At 41.3% G+C, this 27,708-nt stretch overlaps 1 protein-coding gene across 4 annotated transcripts in view; it reads left to right on the top strand.

Moving 5' to 3' along the window:
* The window catches only part of wdr17 (WD repeat domain 17), a 44,170-nt gene that overhangs the window by 13,683 nt on the left and 2,779 nt on the right, over nucleotides 1–27,708 (top strand). For 2 of the 4 annotated variants that reach the window (XM_068320826.1, XM_068320825.1), the window contains exons 15-29: nucleotides 2,349–2,435; nucleotides 2,675–2,824; nucleotides 2,908–3,038; nucleotides 12,661–12,786; nucleotides 15,358–15,513; nucleotides 17,700–17,764; nucleotides 19,549–19,681; nucleotides 22,425–22,513; nucleotides 23,188–23,287; nucleotides 23,429–23,568; nucleotides 24,473–24,584; nucleotides 24,675–24,816; nucleotides 25,585–25,687; nucleotides 25,874–25,975; nucleotides 26,694–26,792. In XM_068320826.1, the coding sequence (XP_068176927.1) occupies nucleotides 2,349–2,435; nucleotides 2,675–2,824; nucleotides 2,908–3,038; nucleotides 12,661–12,786; nucleotides 15,358–15,513; nucleotides 17,700–17,764; nucleotides 19,549–19,681; nucleotides 22,425–22,513; nucleotides 23,188–23,287; nucleotides 23,429–23,568; nucleotides 24,473–24,584; nucleotides 24,675–24,816; nucleotides 25,585–25,687; nucleotides 25,874–25,975; nucleotides 26,694–26,792 (1,735 nt within the window). Of the gene's footprint in view, nucleotides 1–2,348; nucleotides 2,436–2,674; nucleotides 2,825–2,907; nucleotides 3,039–12,660; nucleotides 12,787–15,357; nucleotides 15,514–17,699; nucleotides 17,765–19,548; nucleotides 19,682–22,424; nucleotides 22,514–23,187; nucleotides 23,288–23,428; nucleotides 23,569–24,472; nucleotides 24,585–24,674; nucleotides 24,817–24,998; nucleotides 25,092–25,584; nucleotides 25,688–25,873; nucleotides 25,976–26,693; nucleotides 26,793–27,708 lie in introns of those variants that run through there. The other 2 variants (XR_011036859.1, XR_011036858.1) reach the window with 2 other exon arrangements.

The following is a 27,708-nucleotide window of genomic DNA, read 5'->3' as shown; positions in this document are numbered from 1 at the left end:
CTCTCTCTCTCTCTCTCTCTCTCTCTCTCTCTTCTCTCTCTCTCTCTCTCTCTCTCTCTCTCTCTCTCTGTCTCTCTCTCTTTTATATATATATACACCTGTCTCAGACGTATACACACATGCAAGCATGCACATACAATGAAGTATTTGTTGCTAGTTTGACACAGTGACTGGTTTGCAAACAGCCAGTGTTCATGAAAATGTCTGCATGCTGGTGCTGGTTTTGACCTGTCTGTACATGTACTCCTTTAGAGTCAATTCATTTCATAGAACTGTATTCAAAAGCTAAATGCAGACAAGCAAGAGGCAAGAAGCTCTGCTGCAAAGTAGTCTCTCAGTTACACTTCTATAATTATCAATGTGGGTCTAAAATAAAATTTGACAGCCAAGCCAAAACTGTAACTTATATAACTCCAAATTACAATGACAGAAGAACCATAATTTTTTAAGTCAATAGTATTACTGACACAATTAATAATGTTAAAATCACTAAATAGGTAAAATATGAGTCAGTGACTTCTAATATAACATCATGTAATATAGATGCCACCAGTGGAATCCTCAGCACTTTAGTGCTAACTAAAACTGCTCCATCACAGTGTGGTCTCCCTTGAGTTCTACACACATGATGTAGAACGTTATGAGCTTTTCTTATTCATTTGGCTTGAATTTACTTACAGTGTTTAATATTATACCACCAGCCCACTCCATACTGAAAACAAATCACTAAAGGGACATGGAATTCAAAGTACTAGTAGTAAAAACACTTAATGTGATTTGGAAACTGAAACCTGGGGTCTCGGGGCTCTCTGTCTCAGTGCTGTGCCTTCCTTTACAGTTAATAAATGTTATACAGGTGAACTGGAGACTTTTACAGATTTCAACCAAAGTTAATGGTGTGGCTCAGAGCTAGCAGGGATATCCCTGTATCAGAAGGTTGGTGGTTTGTTCCCCAACCTCTGCAAGCAAGATGCAGTATTCTACCTTGAGATACGAGCTACTTAATATACGGGTTTTTTCGAGATACGAGCCGTCGCTCTGTCCATATTTTTGTATGACATAAGAGCAAAAATTAGAGACGCTAGCAGTGTTTCGGGACATCACCGCTAGTTGGCGGACAGATCCGAAATCAGCTGAGACAGCATCTCATTCTTTCCACGTGTTGGCAAATGGATCCTACATCAGCTGAGACTGGATCTCATTCATTTTCATGGAGTCAAATCAAATAAATCGATCTTTTAATAAACCGCGTAGGGAAATTACTTTTCTTCTACTCCAAAATTAGCACATGTATATATATTGTACAGGCCCCTCCATACACACACACACACACACACACACACACACACACACACACACACACACACACACACACACACACACACACACACACACACACACACACACACACACACACACACACACACACACACACACACACACACACACGGGGCCTGTAGGCCTGCAGATAGTGGCAGAAAGAATGGCAGCCAACTCTCACGTGGAGCTCACCGTGAGCGAGTTGTAAGGCGACAGTGCCTTGCTCAAGGGCACCTTGGCTGTGCTCAGGAGGTGAACTGGCACCTCCCAGTATCATTTCACAATCCAAATATTTTGGCCCACACAGGTGTTGCACCGGCAACCCTCTGGTCCTGAGCTCAAGACTTAGTGGACTGATTTACTGCCGCTTCTGAGCTAGACACAGCTTGTGTGTTCTAATGACTTCTGTATTATTGATTATATAACTCACACATAATTAATGCACAGGTAAAGTATGTATGTCTATTAATTGTTAATTTCCCCCCCCATAATTTAGAAGGGTTTGGGGCTTTTTTACAATGCTGGAATGCATTAAAATGATTTTAGTTATTTTAAATGGTTAAACTTTGTCTGAGTAACGAGTTGTTTGACTTACGAGCTCGGTCATGGAACGGTTTAAGCTCGTATCTCAAGGTACTACTATACTAAATTGTTCCCAGTAGTCATTCCATTGCTGCTTGAATGGTTAGTGTTAATGAGCAGGCAGTTCCTTGCCTAGTGTGACTGCCACCACTATATTAATGTTTGTGTGAATGGGTGAATCCTGGGAGTGTTGTAAAGTGCTTTGAGTTGTCAGCCAGACTAGAAAGTGGATTTTTAAGTACAAACTGCTCACCAAAACCATCCTGTGGTGGAGCTACAGGGTGATGTTGATGCATTACATGAAAGAGGAAAAGTATTGATATACTTTGCTTTATGTATTGTACACTATGACTTTGTGCTTTAGATTGATGGTGTATGAAGGACTATATTGACGTTACTATAATGTCAGTGTTGCACCTATACTGCAAATTGCGTTTTTTGTATAGGTTCTTGGGACTATACAATCAGAGTATGGGACACAAGAGATGGCACCTGTCTAGATACAGTCTACGACCATGGAGCTGATGTCTATGGTAAGGTACTTACAGAGACATACTAGTTCTTGAGGGTAAATACTGGCACCACCATATGCTGTATATCAGGCTTCATAATGGCGACAAGTATATGATGAAGTGAATTTTGTCTGTTTAAATGAAACATGCTCTTAACAGTGTTTTTTAGGCATAGAACAGTGCAGTTAGATGTAAGTTTAGTAAGCAATTTTTGTCTACCACCACTTACCATTGCTTTAACAATGTGCATGTGTTTTAAGGTTTAACATGTCATCAGAACCGGCCATTCACCATGGCCAGCTGCAGCAGAGACAGCACAGTGAGACTGTGGTCCTTGACACCACTTATTTCACCGCTGTTGCTGAACATCCTCACTGACCAGCCTTGGGAAAAGATAATAGGAAACACAGGTGAGAACAGATCTGTTTTGTGTTATACTTGTCTGTTTAGAAACTTTCCTTCCTTCAAGTATACTGGTTGCATGTTTCTGCAGATGCAGCTATGGTTCCTGGCTCTCCGCCACTGCTCTGTGGCAAAGTGTCTCGGGACATCAAGCAGGAATTGGACAAACTCAACGTTGATATCAGGGCCAAGAAGCTACGCTTTTTTTCTGAATGTTTTTCGGTAGGTATGTTCTGAATTTATCATTTGTGAAACTCAGCAGGAATTGATATCTTCACTTTGCCCAGTTTTTCAGGTGTCTGTATTCTTGACAGTTCATCTGACAGTATGGAAAACAAAAAAGAAACGACTTTGCCTTTGAAGGTGTAAACAGACTTGAGCTGGCTTGCTCAGACAGGTCGGAGAGATTCTTATACAACTGTCATGATGAAATTTTACATCATTATGAATTGTCATATGAAGAATTTTATTAACAGTTTAACTAGGTTATCTTTAATTTTTAATCCAGCATACTAGTATATATTAGTGTGAGTATAAGTCTATTCACAGCACAATGCTACAAATTCTTTATCAAGAAATATTTATTAACAATTTGTTATTTAGACATTTGTGTAAAAGTTTCAGTCATGACCTGGATAGACCTGTGGCTTTTTTACGTTTGTGGCTTTAGTGGTTGTAACTGCTACATTTTGGATTGACAAATTGTCTCCTCCACGTTATGAGCTTTTCTTATTCATTTGGCTTGAATATACTTTAAGTGGAGCTGCAGTGTTTTGATTTGCCACCAAATGATCAGTGTTATTCACATTAAGGGATACTTGATGACAAGTTGAGAAATGAGCAGCTGGGGGTGCTAAAACCTTATTCTCTTCTTGTAGCCTTTTGGTGCAGCTTGTAATGCTGACATGAATATAACTTTCAAACAACAAGCTGTCGTAATGTGGACTGTGCTCATAAACCAATGTTTACTGTCTTGTTATTCATTGCCTAAACCCATTGGGTTTAAACAACAAGAGCAGGTTTATTGATTCTGCAGGAGACTCATTTTTAACTGTTTGGCTTCAGAAGTCAACAAGTTGAGTCAACAGCAAGCTCTCTCCACCCTTTATTTTATGTTGACTTACAGAAAATACAAATCAAACACAGATTTGTAGGGAAAGGCCTTGACTCAACTTCTGTTGTGTAAAAGCAAGAAACATTGTACTAAAATCATTTATTCATTCTTTAATTTTCTCTAACCGCTTCTTCCACTTCTGCGGGTCGCAGGGAGCTGGAGCCTATCCCAGCTGGCTTGGGGCATGAGGTGGGGGAAACACTGGGTGCGATGCCAGTGCACCGCGGAACCACACGGAGACACAGACAAACACGCACGCACACACTCCTACACTATGGGTAATTTAGAATGGTCAATTAACCTGAAGCGTATGTATTTTGGGGGTGGGAGGAAACCGGAGAATCCGGAGAGAACCAAAGCAGATACGAGGAGAAATTGCAAACTCCGCACAGAATGGGACGTGAACCCGGAACCGCCTTGCTGTGCGAGGACATCGCTACCCACTATGCCATTGTGCCGCCTGCACTTCTTCTACTTTCGGCTTTTCCCTTCAGGGGTCGCCACAGCGAATCAGTTGTCTCCATCTAACCCTGTCTTCTGCATCCTCTCACACCAACTAAACTAAAACCAAACCATCTCAGTCTGGCTTCTCTGACTTTGTGAATGAAAGGACAGAATCTCTAACATGTCCTGTCCCTCTGATGTACTCATTCCTGATCCTATCCATCCTGGTCACTCCCACAGAGAACCCGCAGCATCTTCATCTCTGCTACCTCCAGCTCTGTCTCCTGTCTTTTCCTCAGCGACACTGTCTCTAGACCAAACAACTTTGCTGGTCTCACAACAGTTTTGTACACTGGCTCTACTGAAATCATTAATTAATACATAAATCATGAGGTCCTTCCACAAGTGAAGGAGTTTAAGTATCTTTGGGTCCTGTTCACGAGTGAGGGAACAATGGAGCGTGAGATTGGACGGAGAATTGGGGCAGTAGGAGCGGTAGTGCAGTCGCTTTACCGCACTGTTGTCACAAAGAGGGAGCTAAGCCGAGAGGCAAAGCTCTCCATCTACCGTTCAATCTTCGTTCCTACCCTCACCTATGGTCATGAGCGATGGGTCATGACCGAAAGAATGAGATTGCGGATACAATGGGCTCTCTCAGGTGGATAGCTGGTGTCTCCCTTAGAGATAAGGGAGACACCCTTAGAGATAAGGGAGACAGCGTCGGCCTTGTTGTTCAGTACAACCGAGCTGAACTATTGCACATTCGGGCACACATGCCCGTTTTTCTGCCCGATTTACCACCGGACTTTCCACTACTTAGTGGGCATCAGAAACAACACCGCGACCAGGCTCAGAAAAGAGGGTCGAGAGGAGGTATTCTTGTCCGTTTAAGACGCCGTATCCACCGCCCAGCTTTACCGAGTCTGGTCCTGTCTAACATTCGCTCCCTGGCAAATAAGAAGGACGAGCTGTCCATGCTCATCGGATCGCAGAGGACTTCAGAGACGCCACCACTATCTGCCTGACTGAGACCTGGCTGAATGGGGATATACCGGACTCCACGCTGCAACAACCCTGCTTCTCCTTCCACCGTGCGGACCGTACCAGCGACTCGCTTAAACAACGAGGAGGAGTTGTCTGTTGCTACATCAACAGGAATTGGTGCACTGACACTAAAGTCCTGTCACGGACATGCTCTCCGGAGTTAGAAAGTATCACAGTGGAGTGTAAACCATTCTGCCTGCCGACAGAGTTTTCTTCTGTCATCTTGGTCACCGTTTACACCCCGCCGAGTGCCGCGGCGCAGCCCGCCATGCAGCAGCTAGCTGACAACATCATGGAGCTAGAACGCAACCACCCCGAGGCAGTCGTGATCGCACTGGGAGACTACAATCATGTTTCCCTTGAAGAAAACTCTTCCGAGGTATAAATCTCAGATTTACATCACTACCAGGCTTGATAAAATACTGGATCAGTGCTACACGCCCATCCCAGAGACATATCACGCAGTGGCCAGAGCGCCTCTTGGTGAGTCCGACCACAACACCATTCTCCTAATCCCAAAGTATTGTCAGAAACTGAGGGTGGCAAAACCAACTGTCAAACTGTGTAGGATATGGTCTGCACAAGCCATAGACACATTACAGGACTGTTTGGACTGTACTGTATGGACCAACCTCTGGACCGAAGGTCAGGATATTGACACTTTTACTGACACTGTCACATCCTACATTAGTTTATGTGAGAGTGTGTGTATTCCCACTAGAACTGTTTACAATAATAGCAAGCCCTGGTTCAACAATGAAGTGAGGTTGCTTTGTAAGAAAAACCATGCCACCTTTAAAAGTGGCGACACTGCTAACTATAGAAAACTGAAGTATGAATTCAGAGAGCTGTGGTAAAAGCTAAGGCTTCCTACAAAGCAAAGCTTGAAAACAAACTGCAAGCAAATGATATAAAGGGTGTTTGGCAGGGTCTGCAGGACATCACTGATTATAAAACCAAGTACCATGTTCTGGTTAGGGACCCCTCCCTTCCAGGGATGCTAAATGACTTTTACTGTCGATTCGACAGTGTGACCCAGTCCCCCTCTTTTCTAGAGAGCAGGGTGACTCTCTTGCTTCTATCAGTGAACATGATGTCAGATTGTTGCTCTGTCAGCAGGAAGGCCGCGGGGCCTGACTGTGTGTCATCCGCCACACTTAGACACTGTGCCGACCAACCAGCACCTATCCTCACTTCCATTTTCAATGGTCACTCCAACTCTGTGTCATGCCTGCTTGTTTTAAATCTGCTGTGATCATTCTTGTCCCAAAGAAAAATAACACTTCTTGTCTTAATGACTATAGGCCTGTAGCCTTAACATCTGTTATTATGAAAATCTTCGAGTGACTGGTATCTAAACGCCTGTCAGGCATAACACTAGACCCACATCAATTTGTTTACAGAGCAATTAGAAGTGTAGATGATGCAGTATCCCTCAGTTTACATGCAATTACTCAACGTCTAGAATCTAGATCTACTTATGCCCGTGTACTTTTCGTTGACTTCAGTTCCGCATTCAATACGATTGTGCCAGCGAAGCTGATTTTAACCCTACAAGAGCTGAGTGTTAGTACACAGCTATGCAAATGGATCTTTGATTTTCTATCATATAGGAAACAGGTTGTCAAAATGGGTGATCTTGTCTCCCGGCCTAGGCTCCTTAACACAGGTTGTCCCCAGGGCTGTGTCCTTTCTCCTCTTTTGTACTCTTTATACACACATTACTGTGAGTCACATTGTAGTTCAGTCATGCTGTATAAATTTGCGGATGACACCTCTGTGGTGGGTGTTATCTCAAAGGGGGATGAATCACACTACCTTAGAGAAATAGCAGAGCTGGTGAGGTGGTGCGAGGAACACAACTTGATCCTGAACATCTCTAAAACCAAAGAGATCATTGATTTCAGAAGAAAGATCTTAGTTCCACTCTCCCCCCTCTACATCAACGGGGAAGAGGTAGACAGAGTTACCTCCTTCGATTTCCTAGGGACAACCATCCATGAATCCCTATCATGGGAACTAAATGCCAGCCTCATCATAAGCAAATCCCATCAGCATCTGTATTTCCTATGGCAGCTCAAGAAGTTTAAAGTCAGACAAGCAGCAATGACTCAATTCTATAGGGCCACCATTGAGAGTGTTCTCACCTTTTCCATGCTTGTCTGGTTTGGTCACACAACCTCTCAGCACAAGGCCAAGCTGGAAAGAGAAGTACGACGTGCATCCAAAATCATTGGATATAGCCTCCCTACACTGTCCTCACTCTTTTCCACTAGAATAATCAGAAAGGCAAATAAAATAATAGCTAACAACTCCCACCCCGCACACCACGTCTTCAGTCCCCTCCCATTAGGCAGGAGGTACAGAAGTATTAACTGCTCAACATCTCGCTTCAGAGATAGCACTTACCCTTTAGTCATTTGAACTTGTCTTGCTAGTGTACCGTTGTAAAAATGCATGTATATAGCAATATGCAATGCATATAGCACTTTAAACAACCGGATGTAATTCCTATGCAACTGGTCTTTTGCACTGTATTGTTTTCTTGTTGTTTTCCTGAATGTATGTTGCCTGTATATGTTGAGCATGAACCAAGACAAATTCCTATTGGCAACTTGTTGCTGACATGGCAATAAAGTTCTTGAATCTTGAATCTTGAAACACTGCTGTTCGCGAGGGGCTCAGAGTACAGCCACTGCTCCTTCGCGTGGAAAGGAGTCAGTTGAGGTGGTTTGGGCATCTGGTGTGGATGCCCCCGGGACGCCTCCCTAGGGAGGTGTTTCTGGCACGTCCACCTGGGAGGACACCTCGGGGCAGACACAGGACCAGGTGGAGGGATTATATCTCAACACTGGCCTGGGAACGCCTTGGGATCCCCCAGTCAGGGCTGGTCTATCTATCTATCTATCTATCTATCTATCTATCTATCTATCTATCTATCTATCTATCTATCTATCTATCTATCTATCTATCTATCTATCTATCTATCTATCTATCTATCTATCTATCTATCTATCTATCTATCTATCTATCTATCTATCTATCTATCTACAGTGATACCTCTGTACTCGACCGCCTCTATACTCGACCAAATCGGTGCTCGACCAAAAAATTTGAGTAGAAAATGTATCGGACCCCGAACAGATTTTCGGTACTCGACTAGCCGAGTCGACCCGAACGCGCTCCTCGGCCAGCGGGTAAGCGTCAGTTCGACTCAGACCGCCAGCGGAGTAACACGTACGCAAATTACGTACGCAAAGACGTACGGAAATTATAGCAAAATATGAAAGTGGTGTACGAGTGTCCGACCTCGCGTCGCAGTACGAAATGGCAAAGTCAACCATTTCCACTATCTTGAAGCAGAAGCAACTGACAATGGACAGGTTCCTTCTTAAAGAATAGAGGAAGGCTACTGCCCAGCCAGATTCACCTCCACAGAAGAGAGAGAGAAGGGAGAAAACCCCTGGAGGCGCGTTACCTAGTGTCATCATGGAAGGGGATTCCCCTTCCATGATGACGCTAGTGCCATCAACCGCTCTCCGAAACGTAAGTAAATTATACAAAATGGTTTATAATGCTTTATCTTTATCATGTACTGCTTGTGCACATTTACGTCTTCATTGTTGTTTAGATACACGTTCTTATAATATTTTAGGTATTTTTCTAAATGGTAAGAACGGATTAAAATACTTTCCATTATTTCTTATGGGAAAATTGGTTTCGGTGGTCGAACAAATCGGTGCTCAACCACCACCTCAGAACGGATTATGGTCAAGTACAGAGGTATTACTGTATCTATCTATCTATCTATCTATCTATCTATCTATCTATCTATCTATCTATCTATCTATCTATCTATCTATCTATCTATCTATCTATCTATCTATCTATCTATCTATCTATCTATCTATCTAAAGATTATTACTATAAAAATCACAATGGTTATTCTGTTAAAACGTCTAAAGCAGTATATGAATAAAATAATTTTTTACAGAAGTTAAATTTTTTTTCATTAAATTTATGTCTAAAGCTTTCATTTTTATTGAAAACAGTATTAAAAGTATCTTCTTCTTTTCCTTTCGGCTTTTCCTTTCAGGGGTCGCCACAGCGGATCAATTTCCTCCATCTAGCCCTGTCCTTTGAATCCTCTTCTCTCACACCAACTACCTACATGTCTTCCCTCATTACATCCATAAACCTCCTCTTTGGTCTTTCTCTAGGCCTCCTGCCTGGCAGTTCAAAACTCGGCCTCCTTCTACCAATATATTCACTATCTCTCCTCTGGACATGTCCAAACCATCTCAGTCTGGCCTCTCTGACTTTATCTCCAAAACCTCTAACATGTGCTGTCCCTCTGATGTACTCATTCCTGATCCTATCCATCCTGGTCACTCCCAGACAGAACCTCAGCATCAGTGATACTGTCTCTATACGAAACAACATCACTGGTCTCTCCACAGTTTTGTACACCTGTCCTTTCATTTTAGCTGAAATTCTTCTATCATACATCACACCTGACACTTTTCTCCACCCGTTGTATCCTGCCTGTACACGCTTCTTCACCTCTTTTCCACACTCTCCATTGCTCTGGACTGTCGACCCTAAGAACTTAAAATCATCCACCTCCTTGATCTCTTGTCCCTTTAACCTCACTCTTCCACTTGGGTCATTCTCATTCACACACATGTACTGTCTTACTGCTGCTAACCTTTATTTCACTCCTTTCCAGGACAAACCTCCACCTGTCTAGCTTCTCCTCCACCTGTTCCCTGCTCTCACTGTAGATCACAATGTCATCTGCAAACATCATAGTCCATGGAGATTCCTGTCTCACCTTGTCTGTCAGCCTGTCCATTACCATAGTGAACAAGAAGGGGCTCAGAGCTGATCCCTGATGCAGTCCCACCTCCACCTTGAACTCCTCCCTCACACCTACAGCACACCTCACCACTGTCTTACAGTCCTCATACATGTCCTGCACTGCTCTAACATACGTCTCTGCCACTCCAGACTTCCTTATACAATACCACAGTTCCTCTCTGGGCACCCCGTCATAAGCTTTCTCCAGATCTACAAAAACACAATGCAGCTCCCTCTGGCCTTCTCTGTACTTCTCTATCAACATCCTCAAAGCAAATACTGCATCTGTAGTACTTTTTTTTTGGCATGAAACCATATTAATGCTCACAAATGCTCACTTCTGCCCTTAGTCTAGCTTCCACTACTCTTTCCCATAACTTCATAGTATCAATCATCAGCTTTATTCCTCCATAGTTGCCACAACTCTGCACATCTCCCTTGTTCTTAAAAGTGGGCACCAGCACACTTCTCCTCCATTCCTCAGGCATCTTCTCACTATCTAAGATCCTGTTGAACAACCCGGTCAGAACCTCTCCTAGACACTTCCATACCTCCACAGGTATATCCTCAGGACCGAGTGCCTTCCACTCTTCCTCCTCGTCAATGCCCTCCTCACTTCATCCTGACGAATCCTTGCTACATTCTGGTCCACATCAGTCCCTCTTCTAGTCTGTTCTCTCTCATTTTCCTTGTTCATCAACTCTTCAAAGTATATTTTGCATCTTTCCATCACACTACTGGCACCTGTTAATACACATCCATCCCTATCCTTAGTCACCCTAACCTGCTGCACGTCCTTCCCATCTCTGTCTCTCTGTCTTGCCAACCTGTATAGATCAGTCTCCCCCTTCCTACTGTCCAACCTAGTATACAAGTCATCATTAGCCTCTTGTTTGGCCTTTGCTACCTCTACTTCCACCTTACTCTGTATCTCCCTGTACTCCTGTCTACTCTCCTCAGTCCTCTCAGTGTCCCACTTCTTCTTAGTTAACCTCTTTCTCTGTATACACCCCTGTATCTCCTCAGTCCACCACCAAGTCTCCTTATCTACTTGCCTTGCTGATGACACACAAGGTACTCTCCGATCTGTCTCTCTGATGACATTAATTTTTTTTTTTTTAAATTTTATATACTGGTTTGATCCCCGAAGGGAAATTAGGAACGCACACTCTAGCTACTGATTACAAACGCATGCATACATATATATATTTGTGAGTACAGGCCCCTGTATCACACACACACACATAGGGGCCTGTAGGCATGCAGGGGAGGTAGAGTGGCAGGCAGCTCCTTCTTGGTGCGCCTCAAATGAGCAATTTGTAAAGGGGACGGCACCTTGCTCAAGGGTGCCTCGGCAGTGCTCCAGAGATGAGCTGACACCTCCCACTGTCAGCTCACCTCCGGGTATTTTTGGGGGGGCGGGAGCGGGAATCGAACCGCCGATTTTAAATCATAGGACGACCTGCTCTACCGTCCGCTTTTTATTCACTATGACCATTTATATCCTTTTTGGAAAGTAAACCACCATCTGTCCTCCTGCATTCCTCTCCTGGGTACCAAACCTGCCCATCACCTCCTCATCACCTCTATTTCTTGCTCCAATATGTCCATTGAAGTCTGTACCAATGACAATTCTATCACTTTCAGGTATGCTCTGCATCTCTTCATCAAAGTCCAACCAGAATTTCTCCTTCTCGTCCAGCTCACATCCTACCTGTGGAGCATACCCACTAACAACATTGAACATCACACTTCGATTTCTAGCTTCAGACTCATCACTCTACCTGACACTCTTTTTTACCTCCAGGACATTCCTAACAAACTCCTCCTTCAAGATAACTCCTACTCAATTTCTCTTCCTATATGCACCATGATAGAACAACTTGAACCCTGCTCGTAAACTTTTAGGCTTGCCACCTTTCCACCTGGTCTCCTGGACACACAGTATGTCTACCTTCTTCCGCTGCATCATGTCAACCAACTCTCTACTTTTTCCTGTCATAGTTCCAACATTCAACGTCCCTACTCTCAGTCCTATACTCTTGGCCTATACTCTTCTCTCTCTTTCTATGAACACACTTTCCTCCTTTCCTTCTTTGACCAACAGTAGTCCAATTTCCACCACAAAAGTTTTACGTCGGATGCCCTTCCTGTATTTATCTGGGCTTGGGACCGGCACAATAAGACACTGCCTTGTGACCTCTTGCAGCTAGATTGCAAACAGTATTAAAAGTATAATTTCTATTATTGACATATACATATCAGAATATATTTATATGTATATTGACAAGAAAGGACATTTTCTTAGAATCCAGTGAGTCAATATTCATATGCTTTAACTGTGTGTTTTTGTGTGTTCCAACATACCTTACCCTGCACCAGCCTCCAGGAGGCAGCAGTAACCTGTGGGACTTAGTCTCTGTCATCAACGGCCAGGATGACTCCCTGCTCCCAGGGAGCTACAGCAAAGGAGTGATGCATATGAAACACTTGCTCAAGTTCAAAACGGTACATAAGTCTGACTTCCAGGAAACACAGAGTGATCATGTGTGTAGAACCCAAGAAAGACCACACTGTAATGGAGCAATTTTTTCTTGCCCTCAAATGAACTAAAGCTTATGTCAAATCAGCAAACTAGAGATGCATGCTCATGTAACAAGAAGAAAAAGTATTTTCTGCACTATAAGGCGCATTGGATTATAAGGCGCACCTTTAATGAACCTTTAATGTTTATTTTATAATTTACTTCATATATAAGGCACACCGGATTATAAGGCGCATATAATAAAAAATAAAATAGATTTTAAAAAACTTGTGGCTGTAGTTGCGCTGTCCACTACCAGAGCATTCATGACTGTGAGTACCTTTAGTCAGCTGTGAACGGCAACCGTTATGTCAATGAGGCCATTCTGAGCCTCATCAAGGAATCCCTGATCACTTGATCACTTAGCCATTTTAGAAAGAAGTCAACACGCATACTAAAAAACCTGACATGAAAACTGGTTAAATTCATTACGAGTACACTCAGTTCCAACAAGGTGGATTATTTCCTGATCTGAAGTTCGAAGCAGATATTTAAGCTCCGACGTTCCTCTTCGTTTATTGATTAAATATTGTTTCAATTGATTGGTAGTCCAGTTGGAGGTGAGGTGCAGCTATTTGCTGCCAAAACAATTTCTTAACCAGTTTTTAATGTCAGGCTACTAATTTACTGGCAAATGCGATGCTGTTTTACTCATAGAACTGACTTTAACGTGGGTGTCTCACCGCCGTGAATTGCTGCAGACATAATACACAAGCGTAAATGCCCCCCCCCCCCCCAAGTGTTCTTTTGGTATCAACTACATTTGCAAATCAATTCAGTAGACCAGACACCTTTGTCTAGCAGTGACTCAGCTCTTGAAATTTCAGAAAAGGCTGGAAGTGTAGCTTTGAGGGTCTTTGATTCACCTTTAAGCCAGTTTCTCCGTGTGTTTCCGCAGACTAATAGAATGGACCGTCACTAGATTCCAGATTACAGGACAATGGCATTTTTTAGACCAGTCATGTCAGTCATCTGCAGATAACCACCGCTGTATCGGCCGCAGCGGGTCACGGGGAGCCGGAGCCTTTCTCGGCAGCATAGGGCGAGAGGCGAGGGACACTCTGGGCACGACGCCAGTGCACCGCGGATTTATTAGACCAATTAAGTTTAAAGTGGGTTATTTCCAGTGCCACAGTGGTTGGGAAATACTGAGATCAGTCAATCAGTCACACTTTATTAATAGAGTTGTTGAAAATTCCCTATGTTTTGCAACGTTATCGTAGCCGGTCACTGGTGTTCTCAGCAGGCTGCTCTGCCGTCAAACAGCAGGTCAGTGAGAGCCGGCACTTCGGCGACTCCCCTTGACTACCATTGTTAGGGGGCGTAGTACGGCCTGAATACTGTCTGAGGGTGCCCCTGGTGGTGTAGTGCAGCATGACTTCTGGCCAGACTGCCGCCTAATATTAATATTAATCCATATACAAGGCGCATCAGATTATAAAGCGCACTATGGGATTATGAGAAAATTATAGGCTTTTAGGTGCACCTTATAGTGCGGAAAATACTGTAATAGTTACCCTTGTGTCATTAATATATCAGGTACAGCAGCTGCAACCTGTAGTCTCTATAGAGAGTCACACTGTACACACGGCACTTGTCTCTTGATGCTCTTGCTGAGGGACTGCCAAAACTATAGAAAAGAAGAAAAACACAACTTCATTAACATATACTGTACACTGTATAAATACATTGTACGTACCTTAAAAGAGAATGTGAAGAAAGAAACTTGTTTTATAAAGGTTATTTACCTTGGTAGTGAGATGAGTTGAGCTATGGAAGTTGAGACAATGGAAGTTGCTAGCATATTTCAAGAGGGGAGATAGGAAGCGAAGACTGGAGTTTGCTTTACACTTTTTCAGTCACTTTCATTCAAATCAAGGTACCACTGAATAATGAAAGGTTATGATATGAATACAGCACTACATTAGTTCATACTGTCAATGCTGATTTAGTCTTGTAGAAATATCTTTATCATTCTTTATTTTTAAAATGTCAAACCTGCCCTTTAGTTCTACTCTAAAGTAATTAGGTAATCCGTATTCATTTTAGAAGTTGACTGATTTCCAAAGATTTTAAAAGACACATAGTAATGATACCAAGATGAGTTGTGGTCAGTGTTACTCTCCATCCTGTTAAAAAAACCCAAAACAGAAACTGAGTAACTGCTGAACTGAATGTCTAAGTCAAACATCCAACCCAAAGTAAATTAAAACTAATCTATAACTTGTCAAATTAGTCACAAAAATATATGTTATACTTTCTGAATTTCTCTTTAAGATCGGATCAGTAATTCCATTCAAGAATTTGGAGGCTATGCAGCTGTGCACACATTATTAGAGCCTTGTGCAGCTTGATTAGCCAAACCAGTTCAATAAGCTGCCTCTCTTATAATATTCATTTTAGTAAAAAAAAAAAATCCTGTTTGCATATTTTTTACTGTGAAGATGTTTTCTTCTTTTCACTTAACTTCTCCCATTTGCTCCACTGTCATTTAGTCTGAAGCCCAAGAGCTCACTATAGTCAAGATGTCTAAATTTGGTGGAGGAATTGGAGCTCCAAGTAAAGAGGAGAGGCTGAAAGAAGCAGCAGATATTCATCTAAGATTGGGCCAGATTCAACGATACTGTGAATTAATGGTGGAGCTTGGCCAGGTACACACATGCACACGCAAACACACATACCATACACACACACACACACACACACACACACACACACACACACACACACACAGACACACACACACACACACACACACACACACACACACACACGCACACACACATACACACACACATACACACACACACACACACACACACACACACACACACACACACACACACACACACACACACACACACACACACACACACACACACACACACACACACACACACACACACACACACACTCCAGGCTCTGAAGCTAGCAAAGCTTCCAGGGGTCATCATAAGAAAGTAGGTTGAGTGCCATTATAAACCTATTTGTTAACTACAGTGATCCCTTGTTACTCGTGGTTAATGCATTCTAGGAACCACCTGCAAAAACGAAATTCCACGATATAGTGACAAACTACTGTATATCGACAGTCAGTATACATTTTATGTACAATTACAGTTAGCTGTACTTATCTGTAACTGGATTCTTTCATGTACTCATACCCAAGATGCTGTCAGCCAAAGAGCAAATGTATATTGTTCACTCCGTCATCTCTTGAATCTCATTTAGTTTTTTACAGGGGCTCGTATAAAACTGCCAGACAATCTAATCATCTGGTCACTGACGGAATACAGTAATCCCTCTTTATTTGAGGTTAATGCATTCCAGGAACTACCCACAAAAACGAAATTCCGCGATATAGCGAGAAACTTTTATTATTTATGGTAATTTAAACGTTTATGAACCTTCTCCATACTGATATTAAACCACCTTCTATCCGTATTATCTTTTGTCATGCTCTTATACATGGAGTGCAGAATTATTAGGCGAGTTGAATTTTTGAGGATTAATTTTATCATTGAATAACAACCATGTTCTTAATGAACCTAAAAGACTCATTAATATCAAAGCTGAAAATTTTTGGAAGTTGGAGTGGTTTTTTTTTAGTTTTAGCTATTTTAGGATATCTGTGTGTGCAGGTGACTATTACTGTGCATAATTATTAGGCAACTTAACAAAAAACAAATATATACCCATTTCAATTACTTATTTTCACCAGGGAAACCAATATAACAGCTCAACATTCACAAATATACATTTCTGACATTCAAAAACAAACAAAAACAAATCAGTGATCAACATAACCACCTTTCTTACCTTGGCCATGTCTCTGAGTATTGCATACCTTGTGCTTTTGGGCACTCCAGTGATGTTACAGCTCTGAAATATGGCAAAACTGGTGGAAAGTGGCATCTTGGCAGCTGCATGCTTGACTTTTCTCAGTTCATGGGCAGTTATTTTGCGCCCTGGTTTTTCCACATGCTTCTTGCGACCTTGTTGACTATTTTGAATGAAACACTTGATTGTTCAATGATCACGCTTCAGAAGCTTGGCAATTTTAAGAGTGCTGCATCCCTCTGCAATATATCTCACTGTTTTTGATTTTTCGGAGCCTATCAAATCCCTCTTCTGACCCATTTTGCCAAAGGAAAGGAAGTTGCCTAATAATTATGCACTGTAATAGTCACCTGCACTCACAGATAGCCTCCTAAAATAGCTAAAACTAAAAAATCCCCACTCCAACTTCCAAAAGTATTCAACTTTGATATTAATGAGTCTTTTGGGTTCATTAAGAACATGGTTGTTATTCAATAATAAAATTATCCTCAAAAATACAACTTGCCTAATAATTTTGCACTCCCTGTAGAATGTTTAAAGCACTTCTGTGTCTCACAGATAATGCGCTGTGATCCGAGACTCACGAACGCAGCGCACTTCCAATAGAATGCGTGTAGGGTATCACGTGACTACCTCCTAAAAATCCGTGATGAGGGGAAGCCGCACATTTTGATGTGCAAATGCGTGAGGGATTACAGTATTATGGAGCCTGCTAAAAGCTTTACTTGTAATAGTGACAACCAAAGAGCCTTCAAATTGAGATGAAAGAAGTTGAAAGAAGGGGGATTTTCTTCTATAGCTAAAGAATGGGGATATTTAACATATGAGCATCATCAAATGTTTTGAACACACCAGGCAGTTCTTGACTTGTAGTTTATATGATTATAGTCAATGTAAGAATTTTAGTCCTTTTATTAGAGAAAGCCATATTTGAAAAGATATGATTAATGATGTAACTTCAGGTAATGAAGATTGACCATTATTATCTGTCTCTTAGTGGGAGAAAGCTTTATCTGTGGCACCAAGTGTCTCCATGAGATACTGGAAGAAACTGATGCAGAGGTAAGCTATGTAAGAGATTTTAAACCCTCCCTGACACAGTGTCCTACTCCTCACAAAGAGTAATATTTGTGTATTTCATAATTGCTGTTCTGAGTTGTATTTTTACTATATATGTGGGGTACATTCTTTCATAAAGCTTTTGAATCATAGTAAAAAGTTCAGGTGTAAAAAAGGGTCCAGCAGCATTAAAAAGTTCTCCAAGGGTAAAACTTGCTCGAAAGACCTTTGACCGTAACCATGATGGCTACTATAAGACAGGTTCAGTAGAACATGAAAGACTTGAAAACCTAAGAACCAAGTTTGCTATCCTTGTCTGTCTGTAAAGTGAACAAGCACATTATATGAATGAAAGAACACCTACATCAATAACAGGAATAAAGGCCAATGTCCATAAATAAATAAATGGGCTAAATGAACCCTTGGCCTCATCTAGTAATAGAACTGTCACGTGGCGGGGGGAGACCCATTTTATGGTTCAAGTAGACAAAAGGGTAAAAAAAAAAAGCAGGTTATTCAGCAGATTGTACAGATGTCCTAGGTAAGAAACACAGAATTACTGCAGCTACAGAGCAGGCAGAGAAAAACGAAGGATCTGCCCTTCACCAAATGGGGATGACACTAAAAGCTTCCTTTTGGTTTGTTCTGTTCAGGGTCACGACAGCGTGCCATCCTTTTTCCATTTTAGATGAACGCTCACATTTGTTTGGCAAAGTTGTTTACAGCGGATCCCTTCCTGCCGCAACCCTCTGCATTTGTCCGGGCTTGGGACCAACCTACAGTCAGCTTGTGCTCCTGTAGAACTGCAGATTGAACCCGGGGCAGCATGCATACAAAGCATGCGCTGTAAATGAGGATGAGACTGAAATTAGTACATAAATACATGAGGTTGCAGTTAGATGAGGGTGAAGTCATTTCAAAAACAGTTCAATATATCCTCTTTAAACCTACATGCATATAATATCAACTATTTGGTGAATTTGTAGTGCTTATTGACAATACAAAAATAACCCTAACCCTAACAAATTGGGCGTGCTGCGGCACTGGTGTCACACCCGGAGTGTACCCTGCCTCACGCCCTCAGTCAGCTGGGATAGACTCCAGCACCTCGCGACCCATTATAGCGGAAGAAGCGGGTATAGATAAATTAATTGATGGATAGATGGGCAGTTCAAACTTAATCTAAGTTTACAAAATAAATGCGGCATATACAAACAGTATTTGCTCTATTCCTTTTGGCACCTTTTTACTGAGGGCTAGAGGCTAGGCTGTCAAGAGATAGTTTATGTGATATTTATGAAATTCACACATTTTTTTTCAATATTTTTTAAATAATTTTGACAGTTTTCAGTTGTTAAGTGTATTTGAGAAACCACTGAATAATCTCACTTACCAAACACTGAAGTACTGTCTTCATACTTTCCATGCCATTATGTTGTTATTGTTATGCACTTAGGTTTACATTGTTCACTGCTCAGATTTTTATAAGAAATTTAGTCATGAAGTACAACACACATATCAGAAAATGGCTGGTGGGAAGAAAGCAGTCATCATGACTTTTCAATGTTGAATTTGTGTACCAATTACAGATGGACCAAAACCTAGATTTTGACCCGCAGTCAGACTTTTTTTTAGGCATTTGCTCATCACTTTAAATTTTCACTGTCCCATCATTTTTCTATTTATTATGTATTCAGTCATGTTAGTTTTCATGTTTGTCACCTGTGTCGTAGTGCTATTGTATAATAAATATTTGTATACTTAATTTAAATATGCTCATCTTGCAGGAGAGCAGACCAGCTAATGGCTGAGGATAACGATGACACAATCCCCTACTGCATAGCCATTGGAGACATAAAAAAACTTGTAACTTTCTTCACAGGACGAGGACAACTGTTCGAAGCCTTGATAATAGCACAGGTACAGACAGAAAGGGTATAACGACACTGGGAAATAAGATCGTATTTTCTTTTAAGTCTACAGTGTTCTCGCTTCCATGCGTCCTTGGGTCTTTGATGCACATTTTTTGACAGGGACGCAAGCTTTAAATGCACTTCCATTCAACAAAAATATTCACAATTTTTTCATTATGTTTTGATCCTGCGCGAGAAACTTGTGCATCACGAGCGTCACTTGCATGATTCTGCCTTATTAAAAATTGACCAAATGCCAACACAACATCTGATCGTTTTATGCGCTGCAGTGAGAGTGAGGAGTTTAAGTACTTTGAAGAGTTGATGAACGTGGAAAATGAGAGAGAACAAAGACTAGAAGAGGTTACTGTTGTGGACCAGGATGTAGCAAAGATTAGTCAGGATGAAGTGAGGAGGGCATTGTAGAGGATGAAGAGTGGAAAGGCAGTTGGTCCTGATGATATACCTGTAGAGTTTTGGAAGTGTCTAGGAGATGTGGCAGTAGAGTTTCTGACTGGGTTGTTCAACAGGATCTTAGATAGTGAGAAGATGCCTGAGGAATGGAGGAGAAGTGTGCTGGTGCCCATTTTAAGAACAAGGGAGATGTGCAGAGTTGTGGCTACTACAGAGGAATAAAGCTGATGAGCCATACAATGAAGTTATGGGAGAGAGTAGTGGAAGCTAGACTAAGGGCAGAAGTGAACATTTGTGAGCAGCAGTATGGTTTCATGCCAAAAAAGAGTACTACAGATGCAGTATTTGCGTTGAGGATGTTGATAGAGAAGTATAGAGAAGGCCAGAGGGAGCTGCATTGTGTTTTTGTCGATCTGGAGAAAGCTTGTGACAGGGTGCCCAGAGAGGAACTGTGGTATTGTATGAGGAAGTCTGGAGTGGCAGAGAAGTATGTTAGAGCAGTGCAGGACATGTATGAGGACTGTAAGACAGTGGTGAGGTGTGCTGTAGGTGTGAGGGAGGAGTTCAAGGTGGAGGTGGGACTGCATCAGGGATCAGCTCTGAGCCCCTTCTTGTTCGCTATGGTGATGGACAGGCTGACAGACGAGGTTAGACAGGAATCTCCATGGACTATGATGTTTGCAGATGACATTGTGATCTGCAGTGAGAGCAGGGAACAGGTGGAGGAGAAGCTAGAGAGGTGGAGGTTTGTCCTGGAAAGGAGAGGAATGAAGGTTAGCAGCAGTAAGACAGAGTCCATGTGTGTGAATGAGAGGAACCCAAGTGGAAGAGTGAGGTTACAGGGAGAAGAGATCAAGAAGGTGGAGGATTTTAAGTACTTAGGCTCAACAGTCCAGAGCAATGGAGAGTGTGGAAAAGAGGTGAAGAAGCGTGTACAGGCAGGATGGAACGGGTGGAGAAAAGTGTCAGGTGTGATGTGTGATAGAAGAGTTTCAGCTAAAATGAAAGGAAAGGTGTACAAAACTGTGGTGAGACCAGCGATGTTGTTTGGTCTAGAGACAGTGTCACTGAAGAAAAGACAGGAGACAGAGCTGGAGGTAGCAGAGATGAAGATGCTGAGGTTCTCTCTGGGAGTGACCAGGATGGATAGGATCAGGAATGAGTACATCAGAGGGACAGCACATGTTAGAGGTTTTGGAGATAAAGTCAGAGAGGCCAGACTGAGATGGTTTGGACATGTCCAGAGGAGAGATAGTGAATATATTGGTAGACGGATGCTGAGTTTTGAACTGCCAGGCAGGAGGCCTAGAGGAAGACCAAAGAGGAGGTTTATGGATGTAATGAGGGAAGACATGTAGGTAGTTGGTGTGAGAGAAGAGGATTCAAAGGACAGGGCTAGATGGAGGAAATTGATCCGCTGTGGCGACCCCTGAAGGGAAAAGCCGAAAGGAAAAGAAGAAGTGAGAGTGAGGAGTTTGTGAGACCTTTCAGAGCAAGCATAAGCTGTCGCTTATGCTTGGAGAGTCCTGTTGGGTTTGTCTGTCTGTTAAAGCGCTTTCAAATGTCTGCTGATGTGATTAAGTGCTATACAAATAAAGATTTACACCTGATGATTAGCACCATGCCTCCAAAAAAGATGCAAAAGTTGGAGAAAAACCAAGTGATAATGAGTGCTTTCTTGTATAAAAAACAATCAGAAGTTAATTCAGAAAAAGAGGCAGATATTACTGATATATTACTGGAATGTGTGTGGAGAAGGCTGTCAGCTTGGTGCCAGTTCCACAGGAGAATACAGTGTATGAATTAAAGGCAAAGAAAACTATTGAGTGAAAAGCAAAAGTGAAAAACCCCCCCACCTGTATTACATCTCTTATTTCTAAACAATTTTTAATGACTACCAGGCTTTAACATTTTGATAAAACTGATAAATAAATTTTAATCTTTTCTTCGTTTTACTTTAACAGTTATGATTTTATTAATGAAAACATTCAAATTAACAGTTTGTTTAGTTTTTATATTGTACTATTGGCAAAACTCAATTCATGCGTACGCTGCAACTGTATGCTCTGTTTTTACTTTTGAGATGCATAAACGTCATGCTGGGATGCACACATTTTTCTTGAAGCGCATCCCAGGGATGCAATACTTTCTTGAGGTAAAATGAGCTCTTAGTCTAGATAAATATCAGATAATGGCTCAGTCGTAAAATGTAAAGGAGGAGTGGTAGACTATGATCTATACATTAATAGGTAGCAGCAGATGCAATGAAGAAACACTTATACGGTAATATTTGTGATTGATATCAGAAAAAATAATTACAATTTCTTTACTTTTAGGGGGCATTTGAAGGCAACATTCGTGAACCTCAAAGCTCTCCAGTCAACCACATGACTAATGATGTGGACAATCGACAACAATATCACAGGTTTAGCATGCATGCACAAACAAAGACACACAGAAACATGTAACCCACACACACACACACACACACACACACACACACACACACACACACACACACACACACACACACACACACACACACACACACACACACACACACACACATAACACACACACACACACACACACACACACAAAGCGGAATCACAAATCAAGCCAGAGTTTCCATTATAGTGCTGTAGTGATCAGGCCTCTTCTTCAGCCACTCTTGCAACATAATGTGCTTCGTCGTTGCCTGTCCATATGTCCATCCATATGTTGATGAGTATACGTAACCTTTTACGCATTTGACTGAATAAGTTGCCAAAATAGATCTTTTATGGAATTGAGGACAAAACATGTACCTCCCATGAAAGTGAAGTTCAATTTCAATCATCAATTTATAACATGTTTTCACAAGTAGAAACAAGTGATACACCGTTCATTACACACACCTAGAAAATGCGGGTGTTTTTTTAATTTAGCCTGGAATAAATTATAATAATTCATGAATAAATGAATGAGTACATTATAATAAAACAACCAGGAACTTGGCACTGTCCTTGCTTTTACATTTTGAATTCATTTACTGTCTGATATCAGTTTTAGAATACCGGGATTACAATCCCTGGCTATGCTTGTTTCTTTTCATTCCAGCCTCCTCCATGATGTATGCAAGGATCTAGCAGAGTGGTACTTCCAGGATGGATGCTCGGTCTTGGCAGCCTGCTGCCACTTGGCTGTGGACAACGTCAAGGTATATCACATTTGCATTGTGCCATTTAACAAGAATAAGTTTCATTCTTCTTTCCTTTATCATTACCAAATAATGATTATAAAAATATATGATTTCAAAGCATAGCTGAAATGCATGTGTATGTGTGTGTTGTGTTTTTAGTCAGCAATGGCTACTCTGATCAGAGGTAATGAGCTGGAGTTGGCTGCATGTGTGGGTCTCGTCCTTGGAGAGGTAGCCAATCAGAGCACTGCATACTGCCTTGAACTCTTGGCCAGAAAGTACATGACCACACCCACATGGTATGTTTTCATCAATGCATACCCAGTTTCAAAATACATTCAACCTCGAAAGTAATTCTGCTCTGGGTTCTTTAAACATCCCACTCAGCGAGCTGACTAACACCCACATGTGATGTATTATGTGTAAATGTCATTTTTTGTTGTTGCTGTGTTCAGTTATTAGAAATCTGTTCAATGCTCATTAAAGTATTAGTGTTTTGATATCTTCCATATGATTACACTCTCATCCGACTAACTCTCAACCTCTCTGCTGAATGTAATTTAATGCTTTTCACTAACAACTATAAATTCCTTTTAGTAGCCATATTTAGCTTAGCATTAAAACGACCAGGATGAAATGTTGTGCATTACAAACAAAGCTGTACTAACAGAGGTAAGTCTGCCTGTATAAACAAGGTACTAAACAAAATTTTGAATGTTTCATTAGCAAGGAGGGATTGGTGTTAGCTCATTTTGGCTTGCTGGCCCTGGTGGTAGAGTGATTGTCCACATATGAGGAGGTGGGGCTAAACTGGAGGAGCAGTCTATACGATGGAGTGTCCATAAGTGAGATACTGCACCTCCAGATAGCTGGTGGTGTGCAACTGTTACTGGTTATCATCAATGATCAATAAGTACCACATTCCATGGTTGACACTGTCAACACTGTATGAATAAGTGAATCCTGATGTGTGTTATAAAGCAATCAGAACAGAATGGTGTAAAACAAGTACAATCTATAAAATCCAAAATTCCCCTCACTTTAGAGTCTGTGACTATCGATGGGAAAGATGCTAAATTTACAGGGTTCCACCTGAACACACGAGACTAATGTTACAGTGCACAATGATGCATTTACACAATGATGGCTCTTCCTATGCTGTAAATTTTTTAATAGTTTTGTTTTTATCATTTTTACATAAAGGGAGCTGTCAGCTTACCTACTGCAAATGATTCCGGACAACAACATTTTACAGGCTAAGCTTTGTGCATTTTACCCAGGAAGTGTTGCTGAAATCAACCAGTTACATGAAAGGGTGAGTAAGCAATAATCATGTTTGATCTGATAAACGTTTGGATGCGGTGGTGATGATATTAATTATGTAATTATGTGTCACTCATTCAAGTGTGGTCTTCCATTGATGGAGGAGTGTAGGACCTTAGCTGAATCAGCTGAGTCTGAAGGAGATTTGTTTTCAGCCGTAAAATTCCATCTGCTGAGCTGTGAACCGGAGAACGGCCTTCAGATAGGCGTAGCTCATGTCAAAGGTATTGACAAGTCTCTTCATGGCGTAAACAATGCATGTTTGGTTGTTATCGGCCGCACCCACATCAATCAATCAAACAACTTTTATTTATATAGCGTTTAATCACATCTGAAGACAATTTCAAAGTGCTTTACAGATAGAAGGCCAACATGCTGATTCCCCAACTTCTTGCCGTTTTTGCAGATTGAGACTACACAAAATTGTAGACAGAACACCAGCATGTCGCAACCGTGTAAACATGGTGAATCCCTCAGGAGTAAACAAACATCTTTCTCTGTAAGCAATTGCCTACCTGCTGCTGGGAAACATTCAAACAAATCTTTATTTACAGTTACCAGTATCCAGACAAGCTTCCAGGAGCTTTTTTTATATATCTATGCAGTGTGAGTAGTCAGGCCGAGGCTTCACGATCAAACTGAGTGTCGACATCATGAGCTTTGACTTTACTCAGTATGAAGAAATAAAGACATTTCTTAAACTGTACTGTTTAAACCAGTTTAACATTCTGCCATACCTTTCATATTTGTGCAACTGAGTATTTTTTCCAAAGATTGTAATCATATTTTATTATTAAATGTGTCAATAATAATTTTTATTATGATACACTATAATTGTACATACTACACTACAATGATTGTCGTTTCGCTGTTCTCCCCATACTGTGACAACTGTGAGCATTATCTTTTTAAATGAATTCCAATGGAAACTAAAAATGTGTATTTCTGTCTTCATGAAGAATGATTAATCGAATTCTCTTTCTTCTTACCAGAACAGCTGAATGGATGTGATTGGACGGTGGACAGTATTGTACCAATCCTCGATTTGATGAGTTATATCAGAACTGACTGCCTCACCACAGCCAAGATGACTGAGTTAGAACCTTTATTACTGTACAATTATTAACAGCATTTTTTCCATTACTTCCCTTAATTTGATATACTTGAATACTTGATCAACACCGTAACAGTTTTTGTGTTTGTGTGTATGTGTGTGTGTGTGTGTGTGTGTGTGTGTGTGTGTGTGTGTGTGTGTGTTTGTGTGTGTGTGTGCATCCTTAGGACTCGCAGTGAACTCTTGATCCTGTGCGGTTATATTGGAGGTCTGCTGGCCATTAGAAGACAGTACTCCAGTATAGTACCTGCACTCTATGAATACACCAGGTAGACACACACACACACACACACACACACACACACACACACACACACACACACACACACACACACACACACACACACACACACACACACACACACACACACACACACACACACACACACACACACACACATTTTAATAAAAAAATGTTCTGTAAAGGTAAAGTATAGCTCAATAATCAATCCTTTTAGTGGCGATCGTAATCAGATTGCAGGTAAAATTAGATTTAGTGAGGTGTCAGATTTATCTTAAAATGTTGAGGGATCTAAATCCCAAAGAAAAACCACATTAAATATAATTTTTAAAGAATAATTATGATACTTATATTAACAATAATGAAATTGAGATTTTGGTAGTAGGTCTTTATGGTCCAGGAGTCACATGGATAGGGTCACATTTTCAGGGGACTGTTGGTTGTATGTAGCATGGCAAACGGGGAAACTTTATTATTTTGGCAGAGTTTTATGCTTTCTCAGTGACATTTTGTTAAATATGGCTTCAATAAAACTAAAAAATATGGTCTCATAATCATTTATGGTTTTGCACATATCGTGTGTGTGTGTGTGTGCACATGTGTGCGTGCGTGCGTGCGTACCCACCTCCACCCGCTATTTCTCACAAGGCTGGGAAAGAGTGATAAATTCACCTCTTGATTTTACATGCAGTGTTTAGGTCAGTTGAACGTAACCCTTGACTGGTGACATTTTCTTTGTTTCTCAGTCAGTTGTTAAAACGGAGGGACGTGTGTGTTCCTCTGAAGATTGAGCAGCTGTCAATCGAACTGGATGCTTGGCAGACCTGCACACAAAGTAACCACAAGTAGGTCATGCACACACAAACAGATGGAGTGAGATACAGCCCAGTTTACACTAAAAAGCTGTGATCTTCAAAAATAAACTGCAAAATGTCCTCACCTGTATCTTAACTCTGACCCATGTTTAAACATCTTGGAAACGGAAAGCTGGTCAAGTTGATAGAGAGCTGGTGATTGAAGTTTGACTGTATGAGGGTACTTTTCATACATTATCACATGTTATTTCATCAAAGGTTAATTATAGATCCACATCAATATTCAGCAGCGATGAGCTAGTGTTCAATCAGGGTGTATCCTGCCTCTTGCACAAAGCAAGCAGGGACAGGCTCCAGCAATTCCCCTGACCTGTAGTTCGGATAAGCAGCTGAAGACGAGATGGTTACAATCGTCTCATCTTCAGCTGCTTTTTTTTGTATCTCCCAATGTTTGTAAAGTCAAATGTTTGTATGTTGAGGACTGTACTGTATAAACCTGAGAAATTTAATAATATACTCTTGCTCTCCAAATGGCTTATGCAAGAAGCAGAAAAAGGAGAGATTCTAAATCAGCTTAAGTTCGTTAGGAAATTTTCCAATTTGATGCATAGAAGAGAGTCAGCTGAGCTAGTTGATTATGGGCTGGTTTGATGGTTAGCTACTATCAGCTGATGGAGCCGAGGATGATCCGGAAGACACTTTTTCTCTATATGTCAGTCCAAGATTAGATGGTCTGTAAATGGAGTAATTATGGTCTGTAGATAATGAAAGCGACTAATTCCTTCAACTGTTGAGAAGCACTCTTAAATGTTTGATTATTTGTCCACACAGATTTGGAGGATTATGCTTTCATTTTCAATCATGATATTATCATCTGCTGCCAATTAACCACTCTATGTGTAAAATGATTCAGTCAGGTGTTTTCTATCATTTCACCACTTTCACA

Source organism: Antennarius striatus, chromosome 8 (genome assembly GCF_040054535.1).
Source record: "Antennarius striatus isolate MH-2024 chromosome 8, ASM4005453v1, whole genome shotgun sequence".
Classification (NCBI taxonomy): domain Eukaryota; kingdom Metazoa; phylum Chordata; class Actinopteri; order Lophiiformes; family Antennariidae; genus Antennarius; species Antennarius striatus.
The sequence above is the reverse complement of the archived record's forward strand: the minus strand, read 5'-3'. Positions and strand labels throughout refer to the sequence as shown.